At 59.0% G+C, this 11,748-nt stretch overlaps 2 protein-coding genes across 2 annotated transcripts in view; both read right to left on the bottom strand.

The window, feature by feature from the left end:
- Window positions 1–1,450, bottom strand: part of LHX3 (LIM homeobox 3) — an 8,904-nt gene extending 7,454 nt beyond the window's left edge. Inside the window, exon 1 of the mRNA XM_005881826.2 lies at window positions 1,366–1,450. Within this exon, the coding sequence (XP_005881888.1) occupies window positions 1,366–1,450 (85 nt within the window). The remainder of the gene's footprint in view (window positions 1–1,365) is intronic.
- A 2,033-nt stretch (window positions 1,451–3,483) lies between these two features.
- The window catches only part of QSOX2 (quiescin Q6 sulfhydryl oxidase 2), a 16,131-nt gene continuing 7,866 nt past the window's right edge, over window positions 3,484–11,748 (bottom strand). The window contains exons 9-13 of the mRNA XM_014529660.1: window positions 11,571–11,700; window positions 10,270–10,392; window positions 9,944–10,094; window positions 6,019–6,207; window positions 3,484–4,879 (exon numbers count right to left, since the gene is read on the bottom strand). Of these exons, the coding sequence (XP_014385146.1) occupies window positions 4,374–4,879; window positions 6,019–6,207; window positions 9,944–10,094; window positions 10,270–10,392; window positions 11,571–11,700 (1,099 nt within the window). The 3' untranslated portion in view covers window positions 3,484–4,373. The remainder of the gene's footprint in view (window positions 4,880–6,018; window positions 6,208–9,943; window positions 10,095–10,269; window positions 10,393–11,570; window positions 11,701–11,748) is intronic.

The following is an 11,748-nucleotide window of genomic DNA, read 5'->3' as shown; positions in this document are numbered from 1 at the left end:
CCAGGCCGGGGGCCTGGGAGAAGGGCCAGGGAGGGGCTGGGTCCTGCGGCCGCAGAGCCGGACCTGGAAGGCCTGGCGAGGCCGTCCGGTCGGTACGAACGCCACCCAGACTCAGAGGTTGAGCGTCGCCCAAGGGCCGGAGAACTACCGGGAGCTGGTGCGACCGCAGACCTCCTGGCTCTGCCTCCACCGTTGGCGCTTCTGCTCCCAGTGGGTGCAGGAAGGAGGGTGATTCTCTAGAAGAGAAACCGACGTCGGCCTGGACAGGCAGCCAAGACTCCAGGCAAGGAGGGACGGAGCTGGGGAGCAGGTGTCCACCTTCACTGCTCTCCACCTCAGCGCCCGGCCTGCACAGGACCCGGCCCATGCACCCGATTTTCCAACATCGTGCCCCAGTCCAACAGGTGAGCCTGCAGGGACCCACTCGTCCTGCACGTAGACCCGGTCTACCCAGGGCAGCCGCTCCTGCCCAGGGGCACAGCCCCCTGCAGGCACCACAATCAGGACTCAGCTGGGTGAGCCCCTTGCAGGGTGGGACAGGGAGTGGCCGGGCCCGGAAGTGCTAGGGGACTGGCAGGTTGGTGCCTCCTCCAGGCCCTGCACTGGGTCCCCACAGAGGGCCCGCATCTCCTGCCCCATCTCCTGCCTGTAGTCGCCAGGTCTGTGAAGTCTCGGTTTTGGTCAGAGGCCCCTGCAGCCAGCACACAGCCCTTCATCTCACTCTGCACGTGTCACCCAGAGCTCAGGGCAGGGGTGCCAAGCCCTGGATCCCAGGGGGTGCTGAGTGCGGAGTATCGGCTGCTGCGGAGGCTGCCGGAGAGGGGCCGTGACTGGGGAAGGGCAGGTGGGCAGCACGTGGAGGAGGCGGCAGCCCCACTCGCTAGGCATCTGGCTGGCCCACCGACAATGCCTCCATTATTCCCAGTGTCCGTGGTGATGGAATGGCCCTTGGGGAGCGCGGTTTGGGGGGGGAGACCCATCAGGGGTCCGGTGCTGGGCTGTTGGGCTGGTTAGGGAGGGGCAGCTGGGCACTGTGGGAGCTTGGGGGTGGGTCTCTAGAGGAACTTGGCACCTCCGGCCTGCACCACCCCTTGGGCCAGCAGTGCCTTCAGGAAGGCCTTTCTGCTCTGGGGTGCCTGGACCAAGCCCCCCAAACCACCCATGAACGATGGCAGAGCTCCAGGCCCTTGACCCTCACCTCACCTCCCCTGTGCTCCCATCTCTACGGTCGACTGAGGTCTGGTTTCTCGGACTCTCTTTTTCTCTGCCCTCCCCGCCCGCCTGCCGCCCAGGTGGCCTCCGCCAGCCTCCACGCCCCTTGCCCTCCATTCCTCCCTCGAGGCCTTAAGCTCGGGCTTCTCTTACCCCGGGTCCCACCGAAGGTGCAGGCGGCAGCCCCGGTGGCCCCGGGCCTATTTTGGTCGCGCTCAAGCTCCGTCTCCAGGAGCATCGCTGCCACCAGTGGGGCAGGCGGGGCTCAGAGCTCGGCTGGAGGGGCTGTGGCGGCGCTCCGCCCTCTTCCTCCGCGACCAGGGAGCCTCCGGGCCCAGCGCTGTCCGCGGTGCTGAAGGAGGCGCGTGTCGCCAACCTCCTGCCCCGGGTGTGCCCTGTCCCTCGGCTTGCCACCCCTCCCTCCCCCGCCCCTCTCTGTTCCCTGCCCGCCTCCTTGCCCCTCCCCGCCCCGCCTACAGGCTTGGGCATTGGTGGCAAGTGGGTGCCCCACCGGCTGCTCCTGCATCAGCCTCCTGGAAGGCGCCTCTGGCCTGTTGGCCCTGCTTAGGCCCCCACAGGCCACAGGCCCATCCCCACTGCAGCCCGGAGGAGGGGCATCTGGGGTGTCCCCAACAGAAACTGCTCAGGAATCAAGGGCCTGACCAGGGGTCACTGATGGTGAGCCTGCACCCACACCAGAATCACGGCCCAGGCTGCCATACCCACTAGTCGCCCCTTGCTCTGCCCCAGCTGCACCCCAGGGGCTGCCTGTGTCCTGAGGGAGGGGCCTGGGGAAAGCCAGGGAGGGGCAACCACACAGCCCAGCAGGGGGGAAATGAAGCTACAGACACTGCAGCCAGCAAGTCTCCCTCCAGCCACACATGTGGTGACTGGAGACCTCTTCCCACCAAGCAGAGGAGGGGGCAGGAAAATCTAAAGAGTTCAGAACCCGAGGCAGCAAACTGGTGTCAGGGCAGAGGCCAGGCATGTGGCTCCGTGGCAGAGGGTGGCCTAGGAAGGCCACACCCAGAGCTACGTGGTGGTGGGCAGGGCCTGGGAGGTTCCCCGGCACATGCAGTCGGCTGCCCGTCACCCCCACTTCTCCCGGCTCTGTGGAAGGACGGCTGCCATCTCGTCTCAGGAACTATCTGTAATTTAATTATCCCTCTTTCCCTTTCCACCTGACCCTGGGGCTGTCTTCCAAACCCTCTGGTTCCTAGAAATTCTGGAGCTAAGGTGTGTGGTCCATACACTCTACAGGCTCTGCACCCTCCCAGCACCCTCCCAGTTGCTGCGCATTTCAGAAGAATACAATTTTTCAAACATCAGATTTATTTCAAAATGTGCACATTACAGTTTTTAAATACAAAATGTTCACTTTCTTTGCACGTAAGAAATTTCAGACATTTTCATGTCAATTAGTTTCTTTTTAACCAAATTCTCCCATTAAAAATAAATACATTTAAATTACTGAACCACTATATTCATTGTCTCAATAGTTACAACTTTAGAAAACAGACCTGAAGGTAGCATCCAGTTCTGAGCAGGCCACCACGTGAGGTGTGCAAGGCGGCTCACACTTGCAGGTGAGACCCTTCCCGTGGCCGCATAGCACTGGCGGTCTGCTGGAACCTTGCCCCTCTGATGTCACAGACGTGACCTCAAACCGCAATATTACTATGAACCTTAGAAGCCAACATTGCCTGTCAAATGGGTTGATGTAGGACAGTGCCCACTGCTCACAGAAACTTACTTTGGGGGAGAAAACGACATTTGACACGAACCTAAGGCAGTTTAATGAAAGAGGCCCAGTATTTCCCGTGGCCTCTGTAAATTGGCCCGTTTTCAAGTTGAAAGGAAACAATATGGTGCCTTCAATAACCAGGCACACGAGCCTCAGGTTTAAACCAGAGGCTTCTAGGGGTTAAACGTGTCACCAACTGGAAACCTCTGGCAGGGGTGGCGCAGAGGCTCAGCTCAGGGCAGGGCTCCCTGTTCCCGGCCACGCCTGCCCCCAGGTGGGCACCGGGTTAGTGGCAGCGTTGCAGGCACCATCCTCGGGCTCCCCTGAGCTGGGCTGGGGCAGGACCTGGTGCGAGTAGTCCACACGTGCTTAGCCGCTGCAATGAGGGAGCATGCGGACACCACAGGCACAGTGGGAAGAACTACTTACCACCATCACGCACACAAGGGGGCACACACACAGGCACACACACGCACGCACGCACGCACACACACGGGGGCGCGCGCACGCACACACACACACACACACACACACACACACACACACACACACACACGGGGGCGCACACCGCTGGGCATCTGCATAAGGGTCTCAAAGGAAATGTCCCCAGGAGTTCATTTGTTTACGCATTTACTTTACCTCTGAATGTTCTGGGTTTTATAAATAATGTGTTAAAATCACTAAATGGTAAATAATTAACCACCAAAGCCCGGGGATAGGCCCTGTGCCAGGACCTGTGTAAAACACCTTCAGGCAAATGAAGTTTGGCCTTAGAGATGCCAGCGAGACCCCATGCACCACCCACTCCGGCTCTGGGCAGTGGCTCAGGAGGGCTGTGGGTGCTGGATGGCAGGGGCCCAGGCGGAAGCTCTGCTCTCAGGCTCATAGTCTCCCGACTGCCAGGGACAGGCAGCCTGGGTGGCCCTCACGCACTGAGCTCTCTCATCACCAGAGTAACAACCAACAGGCCAAGGCACTGTCCCTGAAGAGTAAGACAAGCACCACCCTCCCTCCCCACACCAAGTCTACTCCCCATGGCGGGGATGTGGGGGGGCGGGGGTATCCCTGGCTGCATTCAGTCACCCCTTACCCTCCATGGGGAAGGGCTGGGTTTTTCTCCAGATCCCCAAAGGAGGCCGTGCACAATGGATGTAGAGCCCAGTAAACTTGATGAAAGTGGGTGCAAAACATTCTTTTTGGCCTGGTCACCCCACTCCCGTTTTCAGACCTAGAAGAGTAAAAACATAGAAGTCGCTTTGCTATGGATTTGTCAGAGGCGTCCACGGACTGTGAAGGCCGGGAACGCACACAGGCCCCAGCTCTGGGACCACAGCTGCCATCAGCAGGGAGCAGGCCCCCTGCCTGTCATCCCTGATCAGAACCGTTAAAGCCGCAGGCGCGGGCGGGCTGCTCAGCTCTACACAGACGGATGGCGGTGCCGGACTTTCCACCGCCGGGACCGCACCCGGAAGAAGAAGAACATCACCATCAGGAACACGGAGGAGGCCACGTAGAGCAGGACGCAGAGGCTCATGTCCAGGCTGGAGAAGCCCATCCCCAGGAAGGGTGCAGCCGCCTCCACCTCCCTGCGGCCCTCGGGCCTGGCTGGTCCCAGGTGCGACCCCTCTGAGGGGCGAGGTGTGGGAGGCAGTGCCCCGGGCTGGTGCAGGCTCTCGGCCCCGTGGTCTCCAGGCCTCTCTGGGTTGGTTCGGCCTCCCTCTGGCTCCTCGGCCTCGCCCGTGCCACCCAGGGCCGCGGCGTATGTGTGCACGAGGTTGTCGCTGCCGTAGTGCCGCTTCAGGAACAGGAGAACCTGGTCTTCGTCCCAGCTGTCCAGGCCCCTCAGCTCCTCGTGGCAGGCGGGGCAGAGGTCCGGAGTGGGCCACACAACCTTGGGAAACCTGGGGTCCTCGCTCGGGTGGCCTGGGAGCGGGAGGGAGGCAACTGTGGGGAGGCCTTCCCTCAACTCGCCCACCACCCAGGGCTGCCACGCCACAGGCCTCCCGCCCACGGTCAGGTGCCTGCCTCCCCCACCCTCTTGGTCCACCCACACCCACTGAGACCTCCCCGCGGGGACTAGATGACGCCTGTGCCCCTCACCCCACCTTTCCTGCACAGCTGCCCCCGCTTCCCTAAAGCATCCTCGGGCGGCCCCCATGGCCAGACTACACTGCCACTCACCTGCCCTGCTCCTGTCTGTCCCACTGCTTTGCTAAAGGTGGGCTGGGGACTACGGGACTAGGAGACATCCCATGCAGGGTAATGATGGGGGAGGGGGCACGGGCTCTTGGAGCTCAGTGCTGCCAGGGCAACCTCGGACTCACTGGGAGCACAGGTGGCAGGCAGAGGCACGGGGAGGCCTGACACCTGCAGCAGGGCCTCCACGGAGGGGCCTTCACCTGCACCGACAGGAGGGCAAAGCCGGCAAACAGAAGGGGCCAGGGCCACGCCACGTGACCAGAGCCAGCAGGCAGCGCTGCTGCAAAGAGCAACCAATTTTCTTTAGTGCTTGAGTTGTAATATGTTTTTGTAATACAGTGGATTAAATAAAAACCAACAGTTTAGTGGGTTTTCTATTCATCTTTATCAAGATTTACTTCTGAGTGGAATTATTTTTAAGCCTAATTTTAATCTGCCACTGATTTAGGAGCAGTTTGAATTACTTAACTCTGAGAAAATGTATGCGCCCTACTTAGGCTTTAAACAAAGCCATTTTGAGGAGTTTGATTTATCGTCTGAGAGCAGATTTTAATGACACTAAAATTCCTTCCTGATAATTAATTATGACCCCAGCCTCCCGCTGCATCTCACTGGGCCTCGTGGGCTCCTCAGGGGGTGCATGCTGCCTGTCAGCTTCCACGCGGCTCCAGGGAGAGAACAATCTGGAAAGCAGGCACCCTGGAGCCTGAGAACAGCCCCTGATGGCGGAGCAGGGCTGGCCCCCGCTGTGAGCCCAGAGCAGGCAGAGCGGCACCGAGGCCAGGGCATCCCGAGCGGCAGTGCTGCCGCCTCTCCCCCCACATGCTGACGGGCACGGGCAGGCCAACATGGCTTCTGCTTACCTGCCAGGCGGCTGTTCACGAGGTTATGCTTCTTCCAAAGCCAGAGGATTGCTTGGTCTGGGGTTTTCACAGAATCCATGGACTCTTTAGCCATTTCCTCAAAATGCTCCCCACACTCTTTACAGCCGAAGAAGGTGAGCAGGTACCTCCGGATGGTCTGCAGCACCGCCTGGGGGTCGTCTTCGAAACCTGCAGGGAGCAAGCACTGTGGCACCGCAGAAACGAGGCACAGAACGTGTCTGATGGTTCCCACTGGAACCCAGGGCTGGGGTGGTGTCGGGAGCCAGGAACGGGCTAAGGCCTGACACTGGACGGCAAGGAGCAGCACCTTCCCAAACACCGACGGCAAGCATGTCAAACTCACGGCCCACAACCAAAATTGGTGTGGCCCAGGCAATGTAACGGTATGTAGGAAACATTTTAATAAAAATTTCGTAACTTAATTTTTACACTATCCTGTTATACATAATTATTAATAATGAACTACAATGTTCGCTAATGACTGATGACTATCATCGTGTTGCATTCATTTCCCTTACACGCCTTACACACAGGCACACCATTTCTCTCCACTAATACCAGCAGCGAGTATTTTAGCAGCCTATGGCCACGTCATTCGTCTTGGACTGACTTGTTTGGTGTGTGCAACAGGAAATATTTCACTTTCGGAGAACAAGAAAACTAGGTTTATTTGCATTAACACTTATTAATTTGTGCAGTTATTCAGTGTCTAGTAAATTAATGTTCAAGAAAAAATATTAATTTTTGTTAAAATGTTCTATTTTTTTATGTTAACGATGACCCATTTATTTCAGCCCTTTGTATTCAGCATGTTTCTATCGAAATAAATGTATGTTTCTATGAAAATGGAAGCTGTTGTTTTTTTTGTGGTCACATAAACTTAAACCTTGTTTATTTGGTCCGTGTTAGCCTTTGAGTTTGACATGCTTGACCCACGGCAACAGGGCTGCTGGCCCCACGGCCTCCGCCGAGCATGCGCCTGTGCAGCCCCCAGAACAAGCACCAGGGGAAGGACCTCCAGGGGGTTCCACCTCACCCCCAGAGCAGGGCTCTGCCTCGGGTCGGGTGGGGCCCTGTGCACGTCCTCCCACCTCACAAGCAGCCCCGAGGGCTGGTGCCGGGGACACAGTGCACTCCTCTAACTAAGTGCTTGTTCTGCTCCGAAGTCCTTGCACAGCACAAGCCCAGGTGTGCACGTGGCCTTAGCTCGTGCCTCTGGGGTGCCACCAGCTTCACACTGACCTTCCCAAGGGTAGCCTGGGACGAATGGGCAGTGGCCAGGGCTGTCTGGGGAACGGCAGGCACCAGGACCTGCCCTCCTAGGAGAGGTTGCACCTCTGGTGGGAGCGCTCCAGCATCCACCCCCAGTTACAGCCCCGCACGGGGCCCGAGAAAACACACCCTGACGTTTCGGGAGAGCAGCCACAGGCAGGGGGGCAGAGACAACGTGGCCCTAACAGGGGCCCTGAGAAAACCACGGGGCAGCCTGGGCGGGGCCTAGCAGGCCTCTTCAGACAGCGAGGATGGGGGTGAAGCATACAAAGGAGACCTTGTCAGCATTAAGACAGGCAGCAAGATAACTGGGTAAACAAAAGACACACTTTTGAGACTGAATCCGTCAGAACCAACAGCAGGCCCTCGTGGTCTCTGGCTGAAGCCGTCGTGGCTCCGCCTCACGGCCACGCCCACTAGCCCTGAAGCCCCAGCGGCCTACCTATTTCCATGTCCTTTAGTCACTAACTGTGGCGGCCGTTCCACTCAGAGTTGTGAGCTGAGCCGACTGCTCCCAGGCCGTGTCCAGGGCAGTGAGGCAGTGCCCACAGCGAGATCGCCACGTGCATGTGCTCGGCTGGGCTCTGCCCGTGGCCCCTCGCCGGCAGCCAGCAGTCCTGGGCCGACATCTGCTCCGCTTCACCGTAATCCTCCTTTTCTCTCCCCAGCCAAGCGCTGCTCACTGCGACCTCCCTAATCTTTAAAGTGCACAAGAACCACAAAGCTCTACCTGAGGGGATTAGGGGACACGCAGGCTTTTAGTCGATGGGCTTAAGCGTCCAATAAGGAGAGGAAAAACCTTCCAAGACATAATCCGACATCTCCGTCTGACCCAGTTCTGCAGTACGAGACGTGCTCCTGGTAGAGATGCAATGTACGTGGCTACTGCTGCCGGGCGAGACCCCGCGGGATCTGTGTACTCCGCCGTGTGCCGCCCTCTGACACAAGGCAGTGCTACACCGCTTCGCAGTCTCCTGGGGACGCAGCCCTGGCGGCTACCAGGCTGCCCTCAGCGTGTGCTGCTGCCAGGGCAGGACCCGGAAACGCGAGGCTCCAGCTGTGCGCACGGCTGAGGTGGTCTGATGTCACTTTTGTCCGGGAGCTCCGAGTTTCCCCTGAAAGTCATGCTGCTCTTGTCCTGTGTGATTCTTAAGAGAATCTCAAGTCTCAAAGCCCACCTCTGTTCCATGAGACCCTAGAACTCAGCGTTGCCTGGAGGAGAGCTTCATGGTAAAAATGCCCGAGGGCGGCCCTGCCCTCTGCACCCGGCAGGTGAGCCCTATCTGACCGACAGGGTGTGGGGAAGCGATGCCTGTGCCCGCCGAGGCCCTGAGAGCACCTTCCTGGGTGTGGTGAGAGCAGGCCGGGTGCAGGGCTCTGACCTTCTGAGTCCAGACCAACCGGCCATGCCTCTGGACAAGCACCCACCGGTCCCACCCAAGAGCCACCACATCTGGGTTAGTTTGTTAGGCAGCAAAAGGTAACTATGAGAGAATTTTACACTTTTACTGGAAAGAACATTGGACTGTGTGAGTCAAGATGTAACATAAGCATCAGTGGACCTCAACAACTAAGAAAATGACAACCAAGCCCGGCTGGCGTGGCTCAGTGGTTGAGCATCGACCTATGAACCTGGAGTCACAGTGTGCTTCCCGGTCAGGGCACATGCCTGGTTGCAGGCTCGCTCCCCAGTAGGGGGCGTGCAGGAGGCAGTCGATTGATGTTCTCTCTCATTGATGTTTTATCTCTCTCTCTCCCTCCCTCTCCCTTCCTCTCTGAAATAAAAAACGTATTTTAAAAAAGGGAAATGACAACTAAGAGACAGCGGCCTGCTGGGCCAGGAAGTGTCCGCACAACCAAGTCCAAAGGGTAAAATATCCAGCACATTTCGTAGTGTCCTCGGAGCATGCAGAACATGACGACTTTGCGTTAGCTACTTCCCGGTGACTGAAGTTAGTAAACCCACTCAAACTTTGGTAGTTTTTCCTCTTATGGCAGGAGGCCCCTGAGATGGCCCGGGACGCCAGCTCCCGTGAGCAGGCGAGGCCATGGCTGACTTCTAAGAACCAGAACACGCACAGCGAGGGACTCACTCTGGCGGAGCCAGTGCTGTGGGAGCTGCTGTGGAGAGGACGCGGGGAGGAACAGCCAGCAGGTGACACCCAGGCCCTCAGGCAGACACGCTGCCCTGGCAGAGGACCTGGCTTGGCCACATCAGATTCCTGACCCACAGACACTGTGAGAGACAAGAGTACACTGTTTCAAGCTGCTGGGTTTTAGGGTAACTTGTCAGGCAACGAGAGATAAAACACGCCCTTTCCTACTGAGTCTCACACCTGTAAAGCACAAGCAGAGGTTCCCACAGCAGGTCCTCCCCCGGGCTGGGACTGGGCGGCTGCAGGGCATCTGCACGTGCTGGGCCCAGGGAGGGAAGAACTCGGCTCTGTATTGGGCGCGTGGGGTCTGTGACCTGGAAAGACGCTCCCTCCGCCTGCTGAGCAGGGGCCCCCAGGGCCCCCGATGACACACTGCCTTACAGCCAACCCCCGCTGCTGAGCTTCCGACGGGCCCGGCCAGCGCATCCCGTGTGCGTCCGGGGGCAGACAGCACCCTGGCTGTGCAGGGACGTTACCTGTGTCATCCAACGCGTCTGGGTGGGTCCCGGCCCGAACAGTCAGCATGTGGAACAACTTCCAGAGAGAACACGTGTAACCCCTCAACTCCGGGCGGCTTCCTTGACATCCAACCCACTTTATCTGATTAGTGAGGAATATTCCAGAAATCTGAGCAAAGAAAGAATAACAGATATAGAAATAGCTGGTGAGTGAGCGGACAGCACCAGGGACAGAGGAGGAGACGGGCAGTCGTCATGGGGACAGGGACAGAAACCACCGCAGAGGGGCCTGAGGAGGGGCCGCGGGGATGCCCGTGCGTGGGCAGGAGCCAGGAGGTGCGCACCCGCATCTTGTTGTTGACCAGGTCCAGGATGGCATTGTAGGGCACCCGGTCCAGGGGGAGGCTGGCCAGCCACTCCTGCAGCATCTCCAGCAGCTTCCTGACGGGCGGGCGGCCGGGGAACAGCTGAGGGGGAAGCACCACACTCAGACCCCTGGGAAGGCAGGCAGCCCCCCAGGTTTCCAGGCGCAAGTGTGACCAGCTGGTCAGCGTGTGGCACTCACCCGGCGACCCCTGCGCCCAAGCACCGCGAGACGTGCAGAGTGGCACTGCCGAGAGGGCCCCTCACACCTGACCTAACTTATGAGACGACGTCGATGCTGAAGAACAGCAGCGACAGCACACTGTCAGCCCCGGAAACTCTTTTCCGAGAGGTCGCCCAGGACCACCACCAATTACGCGCATGAATCTCAAGTCTGAGTCAGCTGCAGGAAGATGGCTAAGATATGCACGGCCACCCTGGCCTTGGAGCTGGGCCCGCTGCTCGCTGAGCCGGTGCCGACAGCGGAGGCTGAGCAGCCGACGGCCCATGAGCAGGAGGACATTCTGGAGATTCCAGAATTCTGAACCCACAACAGGATCAAAGCCTGTCCAAGCAGCTTTCCTTTATTCGTGGGAAACGCACTAGGCGCCTCCTAGTTATTCCTTTAAACGTAAATCGCGTTGCAGTGCTGTGACTGGGGCCCTAGGACCCCGGCTAGGCTACCGCAGGAGTCAGAGAGCAGAGGGGCCACAGCCAGGCCCAGACAGGGCTGCAGGGGCAAGAGAACCAGGGCTCAGACCTGCCCCAGGAACCTGAGGGGGGTGCCTCCCGCCTCCCTCCTCCCAGAATTTTCTGGGCCAGAAAACAACAGTTGGCCAAGGCAGGAACTAAACTTTCATGAACACTGCGCTACCTCCTACTAAAGGTGGAGGGTGGCGCCCATAGCACTGGTCCCGGCCCCCGCAGCAGACTCCAGAGGACGAGGATAGCAGCCGCGCTGTACCCTCTGTGAGGGTGCTGTCCGCCTGCTCCTGTTGTCCCCATCCCCCATGTCATGGGGCTGCTGGCATCAGCCACACACCGAGTCAGTCCCACAGCCCCCACCACACTCACCACCCACCTGGGTAAGTGCCCCTGGAGATTGCCCTCCTGCCCATGCCCCTCCCCCCCCAACCCAGGCCCCCTGCTCAGTGCCCCTTCAGGCCTGGCGTCTGCATGAGCCAGTGCCAAAAGCGGGCGGGGCACCGCACGTCCAGCTCAGGTCGGCCTCGTTCCGCAGGGTCATGAACCGAGCCCCCAGCCCAGAGCAGACCCCACACACCTTGGCAACGATAGTAACAAAGTCCTTGAGTGTTTTCAGCTCGGCCCCGGCCAGTGTCCTGTGGGTGGCCAGCTCCACCCTCAGGAGGTAGTGCAGCCCCGACTCCAGGTCCGCCGTGTACAGTTTTGACCTGAGATTAGATATCACAGAGCCAGGTATGAATGCCTTTTCTTCAGTG

The sequence above is a fragment of the Myotis brandtii genome, unplaced genomic scaffold, assembly GCF_000412655.1.
Source record: "Myotis brandtii unplaced genomic scaffold, ASM41265v1 scaffold691, whole genome shotgun sequence".
In the NCBI taxonomy this organism is placed as follows: Eukaryota; Metazoa; Chordata; class Mammalia; order Chiroptera; family Vespertilionidae; genus Myotis; species Myotis brandtii.
This window is presented reverse-complemented; position numbering and strand designations above follow the sequence as displayed.